Source organism: Salvelinus sp. IW2-2015, linkage group LG28 (assembly GCF_002910315.2).
Source record: "Salvelinus sp. IW2-2015 linkage group LG28, ASM291031v2, whole genome shotgun sequence".
In the NCBI taxonomy this organism is placed as follows: domain Eukaryota; kingdom Metazoa; phylum Chordata; class Actinopteri; order Salmoniformes; family Salmonidae; genus Salvelinus; species Salvelinus sp. IW2-2015.
Window position 1 is genome coordinate 19,334,899 of NC_036868.1, and position 22,098 is coordinate 19,356,996.

The 22,098-nt window shown below is 44.1% G+C and overlaps 2 protein-coding genes across 4 annotated transcripts in view; one reads left to right on the forward strand and one right to left on the reverse strand.

Moving 5' to 3' along the window:
* Positions 1 to 15,023, forward strand: part of serpina10a (serpin peptidase inhibitor, clade A (alpha-1 antiproteinase, antitrypsin), member 10a) — a 42,608-nt gene extending 27,585 nt beyond the window's left edge. For both annotated transcript variants that reach the window (XM_023973831.2, XM_023973832.2), the window contains exons 2-6: positions 418 to 729; positions 1,009 to 1,290; positions 1,766 to 2,039; positions 8,207 to 8,354; positions 13,928 to 15,023. In XM_023973831.2, the coding sequence (XP_023829599.2) occupies positions 418 to 729; positions 1,009 to 1,290; positions 1,766 to 2,039; positions 8,207 to 8,354; positions 13,928 to 14,113 (1,202 nt within the window). In that variant the 3' untranslated portion in view covers positions 14,114 to 15,023. The remainder of the gene's footprint in view (positions 1 to 417; positions 730 to 1,008; positions 1,291 to 1,765; positions 2,040 to 8,206; positions 8,355 to 13,927) is intronic.
* The window catches only part of ppp4r4 (protein phosphatase 4, regulatory subunit 4), a 116,592-nt gene continuing 109,256 nt past the window's right edge, over positions 14,763 to 22,098 (reverse strand). For both annotated transcript variants that reach the window (XM_023973829.3, XM_070435950.1), the window contains one exon: positions 14,763 to 15,419. In XM_023973829.3, coding sequence (XP_023829597.1) covers positions 15,374 to 15,419 — 46 coding nt within the window. In that variant the 3' untranslated portion in view covers positions 14,763 to 15,373. The remainder of the gene's footprint in view (positions 15,420 to 22,098) is intronic.

A 22,098-nucleotide genomic window follows, 5' to 3' on the forward strand; every position in this document is an offset into this window, starting at 1 on the left:
TTTCGGATGACAGGCACCTGAATGACGCGCAACTAGGATCCCATACTATATACAAGATCATAGTTGTGGTCCCGAAAACTACTGTAGCACTGTCTGCATTGCCCATCAAATGTATTATTTGTAATATGTAGGTACTTTACTTTCCTAATAAAATATTGTAATTTTAATAGCCTGTTACATATTGTACATAATTATATAAATATTAAAAAGATAGTGTACCCCAAAACCAAAATTTGTCAAATATTTCTCAGCTCGATTTTAGACCATTTGTTTTGTATGAAAATGTCAGGCAACCTTTGATTTTGGAGTGTACTATACCTTAAACGCTAGACAAATTAAATGTTCATGTGTTAGTGTTGAACTTAACTTTCTGAGGACACTTTGCTTTAAACATATATCTTTTGTTTCCATTGCGAGCTGAGAAAAGCGGAAGAAGAACCATGACGTCCAGACTCCTCCCCCTCCTGGCGTGCATCCCACTCCTCGCCATGCCCCTCCTGGCACAGGAGCCCAGCGCTGTGGAAATCCAGGACCTGAGCACCAGAAATGCTGACTTCGCCGCCCGGCTGTACCGTGCCATTGCTAGCACCACTGATGACAACGTCCTTCTCTCCCCATTCACCGTATCTCTGGGTTTAGCTGCATTGATGAGTGGCGCCGACGGCTCTACACGCGAGCAACTCCTTCAGGGCCTGAGTCTGAATGCTCTCGACCACCTAAGGATCCCAGGTATTTAGCCCTAGAGAATAGAGACGCAGACCAGTAAGTGGGAGGGTGATGGTGGGTTCAAATCCCAGGCTAGAGGAGGAAACGAACCAGTAACCGAAGAGTTCCTGGTATCAGATTATTTTGCCGTTGTGCCCTTGAGCAAGGGACTTCACCTCAAAAAAGTTACATTGCTCTGCGGCTGACCCTGTATTGTTCCAATCATTTTTCTGTTTGTTTGTGTTTGTCAGAATAAAAAATAAAAAAATACAAATGTACATTTTCAATTGTTTTCTATGCCAGAACTGTTCCAGAGTGTCCGGGATAGCATGGCCCAGAGTGGGTTTGTGAACCAGGGTATCGGCATCCTTCCCCGCCAGCAGTTCAAAGTGGACTCGACCTACCGAGACGTTGTGCAGACCAAGTATGGAGGAAATGTCCAGGGGCTGGACTACAGCGACGGGGCTGCCAAGGACACCATCAACCAGTTTTTCTCCACCTACACCAGGGAGCAGGTGAAGGAGGTGGTCAGCGCCATCGACCCCCAGACCCAGATGATGCTAATCACTGCCGTCTTCTTTCAAGGTGAGGAGTAGGCACAGGGGTTCAGTAGAACATGGTGCTTGCAACTCCAGGATAATGGGTTCAATTACCTGGAACACCCATACGCAAAAAAGTTGCTTTGCTAAATGGCAAATGTTATTGTTATTATTATTATATTATACAGTATTTTACACCTTATTTTATGACCTTTTGTAAACATAACCATGCCCCCAGGCTGAAGCGCAAAGGGCAGAAGTGTCTGGGAATGAGATTATTGTAAGCACAGTCTGTTTATAAACATATCTTTCCAGGTGCCATTCACTGCCGTTGTTGCATTGAACAAGGCACCTAACATCTACAAATGCTCTATTAGCACTGCTTTGTGGGTGATGCTGTGCTGCTCCCAGCCTTGTTCGTGTGTAAGTGAGGTTGGGTATTGTGACATCAACATGTATTTCAGTTGTGACAGCAACATGTCTCTTTTCTATTTGATTCCCTTTTCTGTTTCTCTCACCAGGCCAGTTTGCCCTCACGTTCAATACCAGCTTCACCCAGGACGAGCGCTTCTACGTGAACAAGTACAAAATTGCCATGGTCCCCATGATGTTCCGCTCCGACAAGTACCACCTGGCGTACGACCGCTCTCTCAAACTGGGTGTCCTGAAGCTGCCCATGACGGGCGGTGCCGCCATGCTGGTGCTTCTGCCCGACGAGGACGTGGACTACACCTCCATCGACGAGGAGATCACAGGAGAACGCTTCCAAGGCTGGCTCAAACAACTCAAGAGGACGTAGGTTGGATTGGACTACAACAATGGAATGGGTTGCTTATATGTAGTTCATGGGTCGTTCAACCTAAAAATGCATCAGATTGTGCTGAAATCGTTTCTGTAGTTAAAAACAAATAAGATTAGCATTCCTGAAACATTATTTAGTTGAAATATAATTTGATCTGAGAAATTAAGCTAATTAATTGCACCCAATTTTGCCATTTTAATTTCTAGGATTCATATAATTTTCAATAAATATAGTACCTAACTTCCAATTTGGACCACAATTCTTCCTAACTTTGGTAGAGCTCTATTTTCGTCTGGTGTTAAGTCAGCGCAATTTTCAAAGACACACTAGTTCTCAAACCCTAGTGCCAGGATTGGTAATTTACCTGTCTTATATGAGCGCGCTGATGTGGGAGGGGTGGCAATATCTGAGGTGTGTCCTTAAAAACGTGACCCAAAGCACCAATTTCAGTATGCGCTGGTGGAGATGTTTAAGACCAACCGAAAGCTGGTCTTAGCGGCAACGTGGTTAGTTATGCCATGGATTCTGACTACAGAAGTTCAGCCTATCCAGCTGTGATACACAGTGCCCATATGCACATGGAACAAGAAAGATGTGCTCTTTGTGCCCGTAAACCTCGTATTTAGAAACAGAAAAAAATATGTTTTTTGTTGTTATGCCCAATGCATTCACCAAGTAGTCAAGCTATCAATATGTGAGACCGCTTTAAAATTCATCTTTAAAAAGCTTTAATAAAATATGTAGATTGTCAGCAGCAAAACAGCTATTTAGCCAGCTCCTGTTATTATTTTGGATGTGCGTAAAAACCCCTCCATGTAGGCTATACAGTGCATTCGGAAAGTATTTAAACTTTTTCCACATTTTGTTACTTTACAGCCTTATTCTAAAATGGATGAAATTGTTTTTTTGTCCTCTATCTACACACAATACCCCATAATGATGAAGCAAAAACAGATAAAACCCCCCCCTGAAATATCACATTTACATAACTATTCAGACCCTTTACTCAGTACTTTTGTCACGATCGTCTTCTTTAGAGAGAGTGGACCAAGGCGCAGCGTGTGCAAAATACATCTTCTCTTTATTTTGAAGAAGAACAAACGAAAAACAAAACGACGAACGTGAAGCTATAAATGACTAAGTGCAAACATGCAACATAGACTAGACATAGACAACTACCCACAAAAGCCTACTGCCTATGGCTGCCTTAAATATGGCTCCCAATCAGAGACAATGAATGACAGCTGTCTCTGATTGAGACCCAATCTAGGCAGCCATAGACATAACTAGACAACCTCAATCTTCTAACCCATACACATACAACACCCATAGACTAAACAAAACACACAAAGACAACCCACCCCAACTCACGCCCTGACCAACTAAATAAATAAATAAAAGGAAAAGGAACAATAGGTCAGGAACGTGACATAACCCCCCCCTTAAGGTGCGAACTCCGGGGCGCACCAGCATAAAGTCTTGGGGAGGGTCTGGGTGGGCGTCTGTCCACGGTGGCGGCTCTGGCGCTGGTCGTGGTCCCCACCCCACCATAGTCACTACCCGCTTTAGTAGCCTCCTCCAAATGGCCACCCTCCAAATAAACCCCACTGGATTAAGGGGCAGCACCGGACTGAGGGGCAGCACCGGACTGAAGGGGCAGCACCGGACTGAGGGCGGCAGGCACCAGGATTAAGGGGCAGCCACCAGGATAAGGGGCAGCACCAGGATAAGGGGCAGCACCAGGATGAGGGCAACACCAGAATGACTGGCGGATCCTGGCTGGCTGGCTCTGGCGGATCCTGGCTGGCTGGCTCTGGCGGATCCTGGCTGGCTGGCTCTGGCGGATCCTGGCTGGCTGGCTCTGGCTGATCCTGGCGGATGATGGCTTAATGCTGGATGACGGCTCTGGCTGGTTATGGCTGGATGACGGCTCTGGCTGGATGACGGCTCTGGCTGGTCATGGCTGGATGACGGCTCTGGCTGTCATGGCTGGATGACGGCTCGGTGGTCATGCGGATGACGGCTTGGCTGGTCATGGCTGGATGACGGCTTCTGGCTGGTCATGGCTGGATGACGGCTCTGGCTGGTCATGGCTGGATGACGGCTCTGGCTGGTCATGGCTGGCTGACGGCTCAGGCTGGTCATGGCTCGCTGACGGCTCTGGCTGGTCATGGCTCGCTGACGGCTCTGGCTGGTCATTGCTCGCTGACGGTCTGGCTGGTCATGGCTCGCTGACGGCTCTGGCTGGTCCTGGCTCGCTGACGGCTCTGGCTGATCCTGTCTGGCGGAAGGCTCTGGCTGATCCTGTCTGGCGGAAGGCTTTGGCTGCTCCTGTCTGGCGGAAGGCTCTGGCGGTCCTGTCTGGCGGAAGGCTCTAGCGGCTCCTGCTCTGGCGGACGGCTCTGTAGGCTCATGGCAGACGGGCGGCTTTGCAGGCTCATGGCAGACGCGGCGGCTTTGAAGGCTCCAGTACGACGGGCGGCTTTGAAGGCTCAATACAGACGGCAGTTCATGCGGCGCTTGGCAGACGGACAGTTCAGACGGCGTTGGGCAGACAGACAGTTCAGGCGCCGTGGGCAGACGGGCAGTTCAGGCGCCGCTGGGCAGACGGCAGACTCTGGCGGCTGAGACGCACTGTAGGCCTGGTGCGTGGTACCGGAACGGAGGTACCGGGCTAAGGACACGCACCTTCAGGCTAGTGTGGGAACAACAACAGGCACACTGACTCTCAAGGCGTACTATAGGCCTGGTGCGTGGTACGCACTGGTGTTACCGGCTGAGGGCACGCACATCAGGGCGAGTACGGGGAGAAGAAACAGTGCGTACAGGACTCTGGAGACGCACAGGAGGCTTAGTGCGTGGTGCCGGGACTGGAGGCACTGGTGGTACTGGACTGGAGACACGCACCACAGGCTAGTGCGTGGAGGAGAACAGGGCTCTGGAGACGCACTGGAAGCCTGGTGCGTGGTGTAGGTACTGGTCTGGAGCGGGGAGGTGCGCCGGAAATACCGGACCGTGCAGGCGTACTGGCTCCCTTGAGCAACTGAGCCTGCCCAACCTTACCTGTTGTATGCTCCCCGTCGCCCGCGACCAGTGCGGGAGGTGGAATAACCCGCACCGGGCTATGTAGGCGAACCGGGACACCATGCGTAAGGCTGGTGCCATGTAAGCCGGCCCGGAGGAGACGCACTGGTGGCCAGATGTGTAGAAGCGGCTTCATGGCACTTGGCTCAATGCTCAATCTGGCCCGGCCGATACGAGGAGCTGGTATGTACCGCACCGGGCTGTGCACACGTACAGGAGACACCAGATTTCCTACCTGACTTCCTACCTGACAGGTTTCCTACCTGACTTCGCCCACTCTCCCTCTAAGCCCCCCCCCCCAAGAAATTTTTTGGGGTTTACTCACAGGCTTCCTTGCTAGTCGGTACCCTCATAACTCCGCGTCCTCTCTCCGTTGCCTCTGCTCTCCCTATCGCCTTCAGCTGTTCCCATGGGAGGCGATCTCTTCCAGCTCGGATCTCCTCCCATGTGTAGCAACCCTTGCCGTCCAATACATCCTCCCATGTCCACGAGTCCTGGTTACTTTGCCGCTGTTGTTGGTTCCGCTCACGCTGCTTGATCCATGGTTGGTGGGTAAGTTCTGTCACGATCGTCAATGGGAGGAGTGGACCAAGGCGCAGCGTGTGCAAAATACATCTTCTCTTTATTTTGAAGAAGAACAAACGAAAAACAAAACGACGAACGTGAAGCTATAAATGACTAAGTGCAAACATGCAACATAGACTAGACATAGACAACTACCCACAAAAGCCTACTGCCTATGGCTGCCTTAAATATGGCTCCCAATCAGAGACAATGGATGACAGCTGTCTCTGATTGAGACCCAATCTAGGCAGCCATAGACATAACTAGACAACCTCACTCTTCTCTACCCCATACACATACAACACCCATAGACTAAACAAAACACACAAAGACAACCCACCCCAACTCACGCCCTGACCAACTAAATAAATAAAAGGAAAAGGAACAATAGGTCAGGAACGTGACAACTTTGTTGAAGCACCTTTGGCAGAGATTACAGCCTCGAGTCTTCTTCGGTATGAAGCTTGGCACACTGGTATTTGGGGAGTTTCTCCAATTCTTCACTGCAGATCCTAAAGCTCTGTCAGGTTGGATGGGGAGCGACACTGCACAGCTATTTTCAGGTCTCTCCAGAGATGTTCAATCGGGTTCAAGTCCGGGCACTGGCTGGGCCAGTCAAGGACATTCAGAGACTTGTCCCGAAGCCACTTCTATGTTGTCTTGGCTGTGTGCTTTGGGTCGTTGTCCTGTTGGAAGGTGAACCTTTGCCCCAGTCGGAGGTCCTGAGGGCTCTAGAGCAGGTTTTCATCAAGGATCTCTCTGTACATTGCACTGTTCATCTTTCCCTTGATTCTGACTAGTCTCCCAGTCCCTGCCGCTGAAAAAAATCCCCACAGCATGATGAGGCCACCGCATAGCTTCACCATAGGCATGGTGCCAGGTTTCCTCCAGAAATAATGCTTGGCATTCAGGCCATAGAGTTCAATATTGGTTTCATCAGACCAGAGAATCTTGTATCTCATGGTYTTAAAGTCCTTTAGGTGCCTTTTGACAAACTGTCATGTGTCTTTTACTGAGGAGTGGCTYCCGTCTGGCCACTCTACCATAAAGGCCTGATTGGTGGAGTGCAGCAGAGATGGTTGTCCTTCTGGAAAGTTCTATCATTTCCACTGCGGAACTCTGGACGTCTGTCAGAGTGACCATCAGGTTCTTGGTCACCTCCATGACCAAGGCCCTTCTCCCCACCGATTACACAGTTTGGCCGGGTCGGCCAGCTCAAACTTCTTTTATTTAAGAATAATGGAGGTCACTGTGTTCTTGGGGACTTTCAATGCTGCAGACATTTTTTGGTACCCTTCCCCAGATCTGTGCCTCAACACAATCCTGTCTCAGAGCTCAGAACAATTCCTTCGATCTCGTGGCTTGGTTTTTGCTCTGACATGCACTGTCAACTGTGTGACCTTATATAGACAGGTATGTGCCTTTACAAATCAATGTCCAATCAATTGAATTTACCACAGGTGGACTTCAATCAAGTTGTAGAAACTACTCAAGGATGATCAATGGAAACAGGATGCACCTGAGCTCAATTTCGAGTTCATAGAAAAGGGTCTGAAATTATTATGTAAATAAGGTATTTCTGTTTATTGTTTTTTTATACATTTGCAAACATTTCGAAAAACCTATTTKCGCTTTGTCATTATGGGATATTGTGTGTAGATTAGAGATTTTTATTTAATCAATTTTAGAATAATGCTGTAACGTAACAAAATGTGKGAAAAAACAAGCCGTAGTAGGCCACCCTTACCCTACTATAACGAAAGTTGGTTCAACACCAAAGCATCTGGTGTCTTTCTTATCCTGGCCATGCATTAGCTAAGTAGCCTATCCATAAAAGGTTTCTAAATGTTCTACTCATGCATACTCCATTTGGCTTGTATCTGTCACCATTTCCAGAGTGCCTCTTGTCCGGTTACCAGAGGAGTGCTCCTTCAAGCATAGGCTATTCAGATTATTTCAGTCCTATAACGCCATATCAACGGTAGGCCTAGGCTATATTTTGCTTATTGAGAACGTGCCTCATACATACAATACAATTTACGGGAGCTTATAGTATTTTTTATTTGAGAAGTGCAATGCGTAAAGGCCTATACTCGTTGAAGCCAAATGGGTTGTTACTGTAGTTTATGCTATTTAGTAAACTGTAGTATGAATCAACAATGGACTAGGATGAGAATATTCTGTGCCGCCAGCCGAATTGGAGTTGATGAAAAAGGAAGGCATAAATATCATACCCCAACAAAAATGCTAACCTCCCGTTATTGGTAATGGTGYGAGTTAACATGTTTTGGGGGCATGAAAATACCCTCAAATAAAAGGTGTCAGTCGCCTCATATAAAACATTTGATCTCAAATCCAAAATGCTGGAGAATAGAGCCAATGCTGATAGAGCAAATGCTGGAGTATATATTATAATAATTTACTCATTTGCTTTTTTAGAACTTCAAACACTCAACCATTGGCCATATGACCCATTCCTAATGATTATGATGTCACTTCTGGTGCATTGCAGAAGGCTGGAGGTGCAGCTGCCTAGATTTATACTGGAGCAGTCATACTCCCTGCAGAAGGTCCTGCCAGGCCTGGGGATCAGCGAGGTCTTCCAGGACAGTGCTGACTTCTCTGGCATCGGTGGGGAAACGGGCCTGAGGCTCTCTGAGGTCAGTGTATGTGTGTGAGCTGGTGTTTCTCCATTAGTGTGTGTGTGTGTATCTGTCATTGAGTGTGCATATCTGTGTGTTGTTCATCAGTGTGTATGTGTTTCTCCCTCATGTACGTGTCTGTCACAGTGTGTCTCCATATGTCACTTGACGGCCTCTTGCTCAAGTGTTAGACTGAGATAATGGAGGAGTGATAGATACCCACTGTGGGGTGGGTGGGGGACTATAAATAATTTTAGATGCATCCCACTTCCGGGAGTGTTTTGAATGTCCACCTGTGGTTACTTTATACTGTTTGGGTTAATTGTCTCTGTGAAAGGGAAGACAGGAATAGGCATCTTGCTGAAGGCCTGCATTTTGTGGTGTCCTTAATGTCTAAGCAAGGGCTCTTTGGTAACTTGTGGCCACTGAGAAATACTTTTTACTAACAGACAATTAAAAGCTTCATAATATTCCCAAAGCAATGTGTCTCATCAGAGCCCCAAGTGAATACAAGTGAGTTGCTACAAAATCATTATAAAGTGATTAAAATAATAATATATTATGTGAAAATATATATCAGTGCTTTCCCAAAGTTAAATTGGCAAACTGATTTCTTTGGTAACATTATTCTCAGAATGTCATGCATTCATTCACAGTAAAGACAAAGCCTTCCAGAGTAAGACAAGTCAAGGTTAGTACATTTAAAAAGGTTAGTGCATTTAAAAAGGTTAGTGCATTCACATCCGGTATGACACGAGGGAGAGCTCGGTTTGTTGTATTGAACGTTTTGAAAGTCCCCCCAAAAATGTGGTTACTAGCTACCTTTTGAATTTGAATCCTGTGATGCGGTTAGCCGTAGTTAAAGTATTTACTCCCCTAGACTTTTTCCACATTTTGTTGCGTTACAAAGTGGGGTTAAAATTGATTGTCTTTTTTGTCAACAATCTACACAAAATACTCTAAAGTCAAAGTGAAAGGAACATTTTTATTGATTTTACAAACTATAGAAACACCTTTGGCAGCAATTATTTATTTTTGGATGAGTCTCTTAAGAGATTTGCACACCTGGATTGTGCAATATTTGCCCATTATTATTTGTACAAKCCTTCAAGCTCTATCAAGTTGGTTGTTGATCATCGCTACACAGCCATTTAAGTCTTGCCATAGATTTTCAAATAGATTTAAGTAAAAACTGTAATTAGGCCACTCAGGAACATTCAATGTCATCTTGGTAAGCAACTCTAGTGTAGATTTGGCTGTGTGTTTTAGGGTTATTGTCCTACTGAAAGGTGAATTTGTCTCTGTGTCTGTTGGAAATCTGACTAAACCAGGTTTTCCTCTAGGATTTTGCCTGTGCTTAGCTACATTCAGTTTCTGGTCATCCTGAAAAACTCCCCAGTTCTTGCCGATGGCAAGCATACCCATAACATGATGCAGCCACCACCATGCTTTAAATTATGGAGAGTGGTACACAGTGATGTGTTGTGCTGGATTTGCCCCAAATATAACAGTTTGTATTTAGGACAAAAAGTTAATTCCTTTGCCACATTTTTTACAGTATTACTTATTGCCCTGTTGCCAACAGGATGTGTCTTTTGGGGTATTTAAAAAAATTCTGTACAGGCTTCCTTTTCACTCTTGTCATTAAGGTTAGTGTTTTGTAGTAACTATAATATTGATGTTCCATCCTCAGTTTTCTCCTATCACAACCATTAACTATTTAAAAATCACCATTGGCCTCATGGTGAAATCCCTGAGTGGTTGTCTTTTTCTCCTGCAACTCAGTTCGGAAGGAGGTCTGTATCTTTGTAGTGACTGTTGAACATCCACTTGTATTGATCATATCTTCACTAATGCTGCAGAGCTATGCTCCAAAGCAATATCAGTTTCCATTCCCGGATGTAGTGACCCTAACATTGTGGCAATAACAAGGAAATACAAAGTGCCAAATGTTGGGCCTAAAGTAATTTATAAGAGATAATACAAAATGTTTCCTCAGGATTTGTTTGTTGAAGACAATGTATGTTGGTCTGATGTGTGTGAGGAAGTGAATCCAAATGCAGCACTGCAAGTATTTGTAAAAGTATTAATGCCAATTGTTTATAAGCATGCACATGTTAAGTAACTGACTGTGCGAACTGTTGTAGCCCCCTGGATTGATGATGAATTGCAAAATTGTATGGTTCAAGGAAATTATGCAAAAGAGGTGGCAAACACGCCGGGCTGCTCAGCTGATTGGTTGACATACTGTAAATTGAGAAATGTGACTAAACTTAACAAAAMGAAGAATACATTATATTACCAAACACAGATAAATGACATAAAACACAATGGAGAAAACTTTGATGTACCTTAAATAATATCATGGGTGGAAAACCCAATTCATCTTCATTGTTCATTGAAGTTGATGGTTCATTTATAACAAAACCTTTCGATATTGCCAGTCAATTCAATGACTATTTCACTAGTAAAACTCCGTAGTGAAATGACAACATTGAACCATCACAGTATTTTTGAACAACCTATCTAATAAGGAAAGAGAAGGATTGCTGTTTTGAATTTGGTCAAGTTAGTGTGGGAGAGGTGGAAAAACTATTGTTATCAATAATGATAAGCCACCAGGTATAGACAACCTTGATGGGAAACTATTGAGAATGGTAGCAGACTTTATTGCCACCGCTATTTTCTATATTTTTAACCAAAGCATAAAGGAGTGTGTGTGTGTGTGTTTAACTATACTTGTGGGGACCAGAATACCCCACAAGTATAGTAAACCAGAAACAAATTGACCAACTGGGGACATTTTGTTAGTCCCCACAAGGTCAAATGCTATTTCTAGTAGGTTAAGGCTCGAATTAGTGTTAGGTTTATAATTAGATTTAGCTAGGGTTAGTTTTAGGGTTAGGAGACACATTTAGGTTTAGGATGAGGTTTTGGGGTTAAGGTTAGGGTTAGGGTAAGGGAAAATAGGATTTTGAATGGGACTGAATTGTGTGTCCCACAAGGTTAGTTATACAAGACTGTGTATGTGTCCACAGGTGTGGAAGGAAGCTAAAGTAATTCCACTGCCTAAAAAATAGTAAAGCACCCTTTGCTGGCTCTAACAGCCCCCCAATCAGTTTTCTGCCTGTTCTTAGTAAAATGATGGCAAGGATTGTGTTTTGCCAAATACAATGCTATTTTTACATCAACAAATACCCTTCAATTCATTACAATTTCATCTCTTATCAAAATGAAAAGAAACCAATAAATACATTTACCCAATAAATGTATGTAAAATGCAGTTTCCCCGACCCTGACTTTGAATACCAGTGCTCGAAGACCTAAACCAACTGGAGTTGTACTTAAAGGGTGGGACCATTGAGCAAGTTGAAGAAGCTAAACTCCTAGGTATAACATTGGATGGTCAATTATCATGGTCAAGTCATACTGACAAAGTTGTTGTGAAGACTGTTATAAAAAGATGTTATGCATTTTCTTACACAAACCAACTGTAGTAGTTGTTCTGGTCTTGTCCCGTCTTGATTATTGTCCTGTAATATGGTCAAGTGCAGTGAAGAAAGACCTAGCAAAGCTGCAGCTGGCTTAAAACAGAGCAGCACACCTTGCCCTTAACTGCACATACAGAACTAACATCAACAGTATGCATGCCAGTCTTTCCTGGTTGAGGGTTAAACAAGAGATTAACTGCTTCTCTTCTAGGTATGAGAAATATTACTGTGACAAATTTCAGATTGTCTGCATAATCAAATAAAATKCAGCTCAAACATCCATACAAACCCCACAAGACATGCCACCAGGGGTCTCTTCCCAAGCCCAAAACGAATTCACGGCAACGCAGTTTTATACAGAGCCATAATTGCATAGAGATTCTCCAATTACTCAAGCAAACAGTAAAATTACCTGTAAAAAACGGATTAAAAAACAACTCATGGAACGGCGGGGACTATAAGGACACACACAAAAACACACATTTGTTTTTGCATTGTTTGTACATTCGGAATGTATTAAGACCCCTTGACTTTCCTTATTTTGTTACGTTACAACCTTATTCTAAAATTGATTTACATTGTTTTATTCCTGATCAATCTACAAGCAATACCCCATAATGACAAAGCAAAAGAAGGGTTTTCAAAATTTGYRCAAATTTATAAATAAATACAAAACATTTACATAAGTATTCAGACCCTTTAMTCAGTACTTTGTTGAAGCACCTTTGGCAGCGATTTACAGCCTCAAGTCTTCTTGGGTATGACGCTACAAGCTTGGCACACCTGTATTTGGGGAGTTTCTCTCATTCTTCTCTGCAGATCCTCTCAAGCTCTGTCAGGTTGGATGGGGAGCGTCGCTGCACAGCTATTTTCAGTTCTCTCCAGAGATGTTCGATCGGGTTCAAGGCCGGGCTCTGCCTGGGCCTCTCAAGGACATTCAGACTTGTCCCGAAGCCACTCCTGCATTGTCTTGGCTGTGTGTTTAGGGTCGTTGTCCTGTTGGAAGGTGAACCTTCACCCTAGTCTGAGGTCCTGAGCGCTCTGGAGCAGGTATTCATCAAGGATCTCTCTGTACTTTSCTCCGTTCATCTTTCCCTCGATCCTGACTAGTCTCCCAGTCCCTGCCGCTGAAAAACATCCCCACAGTATGACGCTTCCATCACCATGCTTCACCGTAGGGAGGGTACTAGGTTTCCTCCAGATGTGAAGTTTGGCATTCAGGCCAAAGAGTTCAATCTGGGTTTCATCAGACCAGAGAATCTTGTTCATGGTCTGAGAGTCTTTAGGTGCCTTTTGGCAATTTCAAGCGGGCTGTCATGCGCCTTTTACTGAGGAGTGCCTTCCAACATCATGGCTTGGTTTTTGCTCTGACATGTACTGTCAACTGTGGAACCTTATATAGACAGGTGTGTGCTTTTGAAATCATGTCCAATCAATTGAATTTACCACAGGTGGACTCTAATCAAGTTGTATAAACATCAAGAAGGATCAATGGAAACAGGATGCACCTGAGCTCAATTTTGAGTCTCATAGCAAAGYGTCTGAATACTTATGTAAATAAGGTATTTGTAATTCATTTGCCAAAATTTCTAAAAACCTGTTTTCGCTTTGTCATWATGGGGTATTGTGTGTAGATTGACATTTTTTTTTTTTTTTTTGTCAATTTTAAAACAAGGCTGTAAGTAACAAAATGTGGAAAAAGTCAAGGGGTCTGAATACTTTCCAAATGCACTGTATATTGTTGTATTTTACATTTGTGTGACTTTCCTTGTCTATCAGTGTTTTATTACTTGTCATGTTGTGTTTTTTGTGGACCCAAAAGCTAATGGGGGATCTAAATAAACAAGGAAGCTGCCTTTTCGAAAGGCCATCATTAGGCTTCCATCAGCTTCGTGCTGCCAGTTGTCTATTAGCACTATTATGCCAACTCCTTGCCACTCTTTGTCAATGTCATGACAATGGCAATTGGCTTGACCAGGATACTGGACAGCAATGGAGTAGGCAAGAGCACAAACAGATCTGGGGCCAGTTGGCAGCATTATTCACTTTCCTGACATCTTAACCATACAATCCTTTCTTAGCTTTATTCTGTGGTTTCAGGTTGTGCACAAGGCGGCCATCACCGTGGACGAGACCAGCAGCACCGGGAATGCTCATGCCCCGAACATCTTCGCTAGTCTACCTCCTCGGCTCACCGTCAACCGGCCTTTCCTCTTCCTCATTTACCACCAGGCCACCAGCAGCATTCTCTTCATGGGCAGGGTGATCGACCCCACCAAGAAGTAACTGCAACCGTAACCATTGTGTCATATAGGTGTTTGTGGTTGAGTAATAACACTGTAACTAATGGTCTTGTCTGCCTGTATTGTCCTCTTATAAACACACAAGTTGCAGGGCACCATAGGAGTCTGTGTAGATAGTATTAATGCATCCTTTTGGTGATTTACTTGGTGAACTATAGGTCATATTCAGATATAGTGACACGAGGTCAGATTGCAATTGGACAAAATGTCTAGTTTTCATTATTTGCATACCAATATGCTGAGCAGTTATGTAATTGCCTTCATCTTAAGTACTACTCTCCATCTCTTTTTTTCTCCCTCCCTTTACGAGGCTTAATTTGTCATTTTAAAGGCGCTGAACATGTTTAGCCTGCTGTACTCTAAAATTATAACATTTGCACTATGTAACCTATAGGGACCAATTGTGTTTAAAACAGAACAAAGGACTAACAAACTCTGTGGTGTTTTCCGGGACACAGATTAAGCCTAGTCCTGGACTAAAAACGATTTTAGGAGATTCTCCATTGAACATGCTTTTTAGTCCAGGACTAGGTTTAATCTGTGTCCGAGAGAACCTGCCCCAAAAAGTCATTCACTGACTTATGCTTTATATTAGAATAAGAAAGTAAGTACGTTGAGCTCATTATCATGTCACATATTCAACACAGGTTTATTGATTGGGTGGTGAGGGTTGGCATGGGTGGATCACTCAGGCGCTTCAGAGGCACCAGGCACAATCTCATTTGTGGGATGGAGAAATTCCGGTACCAATCACAAGTGTTGGATCATTTGGTCTTCAAATAGCCATTTGGGAAAATATAAAACATAAGAGAAGAGACTTTTCAAAGCATGCTATAATACAGAAAATAATTGCCAATAAATAAAGGTACAAATAAAATGCATACTGTTACATATTTTGTTTGTAATTACTTATTTTTTGTTGAATGGAACGAGTTACGAGTATTTGTGGAATAAGGCAGAGATGGGTTCGATGTCTGTTCTGTTTCCCATTGGCGTAATTAAGACTCCGGACGTCTTTCCCCCGCAAGCCAATGTTGAAGTGTTTATTAGGGTTTGTTTGTCATTTGGAACCTGAAGCAGGGGGAGGACAGATGCACACTTTTGACAACTTGAGATAGATGAAGGAGGATGACCATCGGAGCAGGGGTGTAGTGGTCGTGGCCACCCGGTTCTTCACAATGCCTTGACCTCAAGGTCATTGCCGGGGACTAAGGGGTCTGTCATCGCCCCCATATAGCCAGCTTCACTCCCTCCCCGACTGCATACCGAAAGAGTTGGACTTCCTTTGTCTGGAAAACAGAACAGAATACAGGAGGTGCAGGTAAGCATTGGGTAAACAAGTTAATAAGTAGTAAACAAGGAGTGACCTATGCCAAATCGACCCCTAGCTCCCGCCCCTACATACGAGTTGGGCAATTTCTCCTGGCAAAGGCTGGTATGAGTGCAGGTTCTGATTATTTGAATCGGGGGTGTTAAAGCTGAGAAAATGAGGTGTATGCGATATGGTACAAATTCCACCTGGCCAATCTCATTCCAAAATCATGGGCATTAATATKAAGTTGGTCCACCCTTTGCTGCTATAACAGGCTCCACACTTCTGGGAAGGCTTTCCACTAAAATTTGGAACATTGCTGYGGGGACTTGCTTCCATTCAGCCACAAGCATTAGTAAGGTTGGGCAGTGATGTTGGGCGATTAGGCCTGGCTCACAGTCGGCGCTCCAATTCATTACAACGGTGTTTGATGCGGTTGAGGTCAGGGATCTGTGCAGGCCACTCAAGTTCTTCCATCCCATTATAGTCGTGGCAAAAAGTTTAGAAAATGACACAAATATTAATTTCCACAAAGTTTGCTGCTTCAGTGTCTTTATATTTTTGTCAGATGTTACTATGGAATACTGAAGTATAATTACAATCATTTCATAAGTGTCAAAGGCTTTTATTGACAATTACATGAAGTTGATGCAAAGAGTCAATATTTGCAGTGTTGACCCTTCTTTTTCAAGACCTCTGCAATCCGCCCTGKCATGCTGTCAATTAACTTCTGGACCACATCCTGACTGATGGCAGCCCATTATTGCATAATCAATGCTTGRAGTTTGTCAGAATTTGTGGGTTTTTGTTTGTCCACCCGCCTCTTGAGGATTGGCCACAAGTTCTCAATGGGATTAAGGTCTGGGGAGTTTCCTGGCCATGGACCCAAAATATCAATGTTTTGTTCCCCGAGCCACTTAGTTACCACTTTTGCCTGCTCCATCATGCTGGAAAATGCATTGTTCGTCACCAAACTGTTCCTGGATGGTTGGCAGAAGTTGCTCTCGGAAGATGTGTTGGTACCATTCTTTATTCATGGCTGTGTTCTTAGGCAAAATTGTGAGTGAGCCCACTCCCTTGGCTGAGAAGCAACCCCACACATGAATGGTCCCAGGATGCTTTACTGTTGGCATGACACAGGACTGATGGTAGCGCTCACCTTGTCTTCTCCGGACAAGCTTTTTTCCGGATGCCCCAAACAATCGGAAAGGGGATTCATCAGAGAAAATGACTTTACTCCAGTCCTCAGCAGTCCAATCCCTGTACCTTTTGCAGAATATCAGTCTGTCCCTGATGTTTTTCCTGGAGAGAAGTGGCTTCCTTGCTGCCCTTCTTGACACCAGGCCATCCTCCAAAAGTCTTTGCCTCACTGTGCTTGCAGATGCACTCACACCTGCCTGCTGCCATTCCTGAGCAAGCTCTGTACTGGTGGTGCCCCGATCCCGCAGCTGAATTAACTTTAGGAGACGGTCCTGGCGCTTGCTGGACTTTCTTGGGCGCTCTGAAGCCTTCTTCACAACAATAGAACCGCTCTCCTTGAAGTTCTTGATGATCCGATAAATGGTTGATTTAGGTGCAATCTTACTGGCAGCAATATCCTTGCCTGTGAAGCCCTTTTTGTGCAAAGCAATGATGACGGCACGTGTTTCCTTGCAGGTAACCATGGTTGACAGAGGAAGAACAATGATTCCAAGCACCACCTTCCTTTTGAAGCTTCCAGTCTGTTATTCGAACTCAATCAGCATGGCAGAGTGATCTCCAGCCTTGTCCTTGTCAACACTCACACCTGTGTTAACGAGAGAATCACTGGCATGATGTCAGCTGGTCCTTTTGTGGCAGGGCTGAAATGCAGTGGAACTGTTTTTGGGGGATTCAGTTCATTTGCATGGCAAAGAGGGATTGCAATTAATCTGATCACTCTTCATAACATTCTGGAGTATATGCAAATTGCCATCATACAAACTGAGGCAGCAGACKTTGTGAAAATTTATATTTGTGTCATTCTCAAAACGTTTGACCACGACTGTAGATTGCAAAATAGTTGGGAAGAGATTTTTAATGTACAGATTCCATGGCACATGGTTTATGAACTGATACACAAAATGCTGCGGATTCAAAACTTAGAATTTCTCAATTTAAATTATACAAAAGTCTTGCAACCAATTGTTTTGGTACTGTCCATATGTAGCTTGTTTTTGGTCACAGGTTCAGGAATGGCTGAAGAATTGCAACATTTACCTGGAGCTTACTCTGCAAATAGCACTGCWMTGTGATTTGAAAAGTCAGTAAATTTATCAATAATATAACACTTTTAGCAAAAAATGTATCTTTAATTTACAATCTGTAGAAACYATGAGAATAGAAAGGTTCAGAACTGTTGTGAAATATCAGCAACATTGAAAAATATATGGCAACTAGAAATCTAAACTGGATGGTGTTCAGAGATAGATGGGAGGGGTTGAGTGRAGCTGAAGGGTGGGACTAAAAACAAGATAACTAATGTAAAATATACTGTGTCTGTAAAATGTCTATAGGTTCAGAGCTTTGTGAAACAGCAGTTAAAAATGTATGGCAAATATAAATCAAAATGGTCTTCAGAGATAGAAGGAAGGGATTGAGGGTAGCTGAAGAATGGGATTAAAAACAAACAACGGATAACTATTGTATAATACACTGCATTCGGAAAGTATTCAGAACCATTGACTTTTTCCATATTTTGTTACATTAGTGTTATTCTAAAATTGATTAAATACATTTTTCCTTCAACACACAATAATACCCCATAATGACAAACCAAAAACAGGTTTATAGATTTTTTTGCTGTTGTCCATTAGTTTACTCCAATTAGGGGAGGGGTGGTTGGGTTAGGGGAAAATAAAGGAAAATCTATTTACAAAATCTATATATATATATATATATATATAATAGGGGGGATTGGAAAGGGTGCAAACAATTACATTGATGGAAGCCACAATCTATCTGCAATATTAAAGCTGATCTACCCCCTAATTACATTTTTTTAAATCTCGTCAAACCATTTCTGTATGAACCTCGCTTTGKGCATGGGGACATTGTCATGCTGAAACAGGAAAGGGCCTTCCTGAAACTGTTGCCACAAAATTGGAAGCACAGAATCGTATAGAATGTCATTAATTGTATGCTGTAGCATAAAAATTTCCCTTCAATGGAACTAAGGGGCCAACCCCAAACCATGAAAAACAGACCATTATTCATCCTCCACCAAACTTTAGATATGCATGGGGCTACATGGGGCAGGTAGCGTTCTCCTGGTATCTGCCAAACCCAGATTCGTCCATCGGACTGCCAGATGGTGAAGCGTGATTCATCACTCCAGAGAATGTGTTTTCACTGCACCAGAGTTCAATGGTGGCGAGCTTTACACCCCTCCAGCTGACGCTTGGCATTGCGCATGTGATCTTAGGCTTGTGTGCGACTGCTTGGCCATGGAAACCCATTTCATGAAGCTGCCGACGAACAGTTCTTGTGCTGACGTTGCTTCCAGAGGCACTTTGGAATTCGCTAGTGAGTGTTGCAACTGAGGACAGATGATTTTTACGTGCATCAGCCTTGCCGGTTCCGTTCTGTGAGCTTGTGTGGCCTATCACTTCGCGGCTGAGCTGTTGTTGCTCCTAGATATTTCCACTTCACAATAACAGAACTTACAGTTGACCAGGGTAGCTCTAGTAGGGCAGAAATTTGACGAACTGACTTGTTGGGAAGGTGGCATCCTATGACGCTGCCACGTTGAAAGTCACTGAGCTCTTCATTAAGGCCATTCTACTGCCAATGTTTTGTCTATGGAGATTGCATGGCTGTGTGCTCGATTCTATACACCTGTCAGCAACGGATGTGGCTGAAATAGCCGAATTCACTCATTTGAAGGGGTGTCCACATACATTATAAACTCAGCAAAAAAAGAAACGCCCCCTTTTCAGGATCCTGTCTTTCAAAGATAATTYGTAAAAATCCAAATAACTGCACAGATCTTCATTGTAAACAGTTTAAAAACTGTTTCCCATGCTTGTTCATTGAACCATAAACAATTAATGAACATGCACCTGTGGAATGGTCGTTAAGACAGCTTATAAACGGTAGGCAATTTAGGTCACAGTTATAAAAGCTTASGACACTAAAGAGGCCTTTCTACTGACTCTGAAAAACACTCATCTGCGTGAACGTGCCTTAGGCATGCTGCAAGGAGGCAGATGTGGCCAGGGCAATAAATTGCAATGTCCGTACTGTGAGATGCCTAAGACAGCACTACAGGGAGACAGGATGGACAGCTGATCGTCCTCGCAGTGGCAGACCACGTGTAACAACACCTGCACAGGATTGGTACATCTGAACATCACACCTGCGGGACAGGTACAGGATGCAACAACAACAGTCCGAGTTACACCAGGAACGCACAATCCCTCCATCAGTGCTCAGACTGTCCGCAATAGGCTGAGAGAGGCTGGACTGAGGGCTTGTAGGCCTTTTGTAAGGCAGGTCCTCAACAGACATCACCGGCAACAACGTCGCCTATGGGCACAAACCMACCGTCGCTGGACCAGACGGGACTGGCAAAAAGTGCTCTTCACTGACGAGTCGCGGATTTGTCTCACCAGGGGCGATGGTCGGATTCGCGTTTATCGACGAAGGAATGAGCGTTACACCGAGGCCTGTACTCTGGAGCGGGATCGATTTGGAGGTGGAGGGTCCGTCATGGTCTGGGGCGGTGTGTCACAGCATCATCGGACTGAGCTTGTTGTCATTGCAGGCAAACTCAACGCTGTGCGTTACAGGGAAGACATCCTCCTCCCTCATGTGGTACCCTTCCTGCAGGCTCATCCTGACATGACCCTCCAGCATGACAATGCCACCAGCCATACTGCTTGTTCTGTGCGTGATTTCCTGCAGGAATGTCAGTGACAGGAATGTCAGTGTTCTGCCATGGCCAGCGAAGAGCCCAGATCTCAATCCTATTGAGCACGTCTGGGACCTGCTGGATCGGAGGGTGAGGGCTAGGGCCATTCCCCCCAGAAATGTCCGGGAACTCGCAGGTGCCTTGGTGGAAGAGTGGGGTAACATATCACAGCAAGAACTGGCAAATCTGGTGCAGTCCATGAGGAGGAGATGCACTGCAGTACTTAATGCAGCTGGTGGTCACACCAGATGCTGACTGCTACTTCTGATTTTGAACCCCCCCTTTGTTCAGGGACACATTATTCCATTTATGTTAGTCACATGTCTGTGGAACTTGTTCAGTTGTTGATTTTGGTTATGTTCATTCAAAATATTTACACATGTTAAGCTTGCTGAAAATAAACACAGTTGACAGTGAGAGGACTGAGTTTTGCTGAGTTTATATACACAAGTATAGAGGGTACTGGGCATGGGTCGATTTGGGATTGGAAAGTTCGCTTCACTGCAGTTCCTAAAAGTCCCTTAGACTGATATCAAAGGTCACGTTGAAAGATATGCCGTTGATGTTTGTTTTGATTGTTTAAATGCAGTTCCAAAAAGTCACTGACAATTTGTGTACTCATCATAAGTTAAATAATGCATGTGTCGGATGGTGTCTATTGCAATTTCCAAAATGCATTTACCATTTTGGTCTGGATTTGGTATTTGTGTGGATTGACTCACAAAGTGTATTATAAAGTGTATGACATAAAGAAGCCAACAAACTATAGGTGCGAGTACAGATATCTGAACATATATTGACAGAATCGTGGGGATTRTGTAATCATCCAAAAAGACAACAGTTCAACAGTCATGTTCATTAGGGCACGCATGGGAAATCTTTCAAAAATGTTTTTCAACAKAAACAAAAAGTTCATATAAACCATCCCTGTTTCAGTCTGATTTCCCCCCAATTTGGTACCTAATGAACACAACACTGGTAAAAACTGACTAACTGCAGTAAGGCAGGACATTCTTTTTGGCCACACTTTACATTACATTACATAGGCTTTAGACCAGAGGAACTACAGTACAAGTAGAATAACCCATATATTTATCCTGCCTTCTAAGAACATGCTGATGTGCAGTACTTACCACGTTTGCCCTCACTTGTTTGTCTTTGGGCTCAATTTTTGCCTTGGAAAACAGAATTGGGGGATGGTAAGTGCTGTTACCTGCCTGTACTTCTAATCACATAAGTTAAAGTTATTCCTAATAAACTTATACTACTAAACCTGAAATAATGCCCATGTAATGTAAAGGTTTGTGTTGCCTTGTTTTATGATGCATCTGTATAGTGGACTTGATGGAAGATGATCGTCAATGCTTAGCCCCCCCACCCTTTCATGTATATCTAAATTGATAAATTGGGTGTTAGCATTAGCAATATGAAAACAGATTAATCTTGCCCTGTGACTCCTAGGTTGAAATGATCGCCATATTTCTTACACCTATCCCATCCTTTCAGATCTACACAAGCGCCAAGGGGCAGTGGTCACCGACCGTAGTCCTGGAGCGCTAAAGGGTCCAGCACAGCACTGGCACACCTGATTCTACTAACCAACTGCTTATCCAAGGTAAATCAGGCGTCTCAGTGGTGGAACAAAAGCCTGTCCACCTTGTAGCTCTCTAGGGCAGTGCTCTCCTATGCTGGTCCTGGGGACCCACTGTGTACTTCGTAGGCTTTT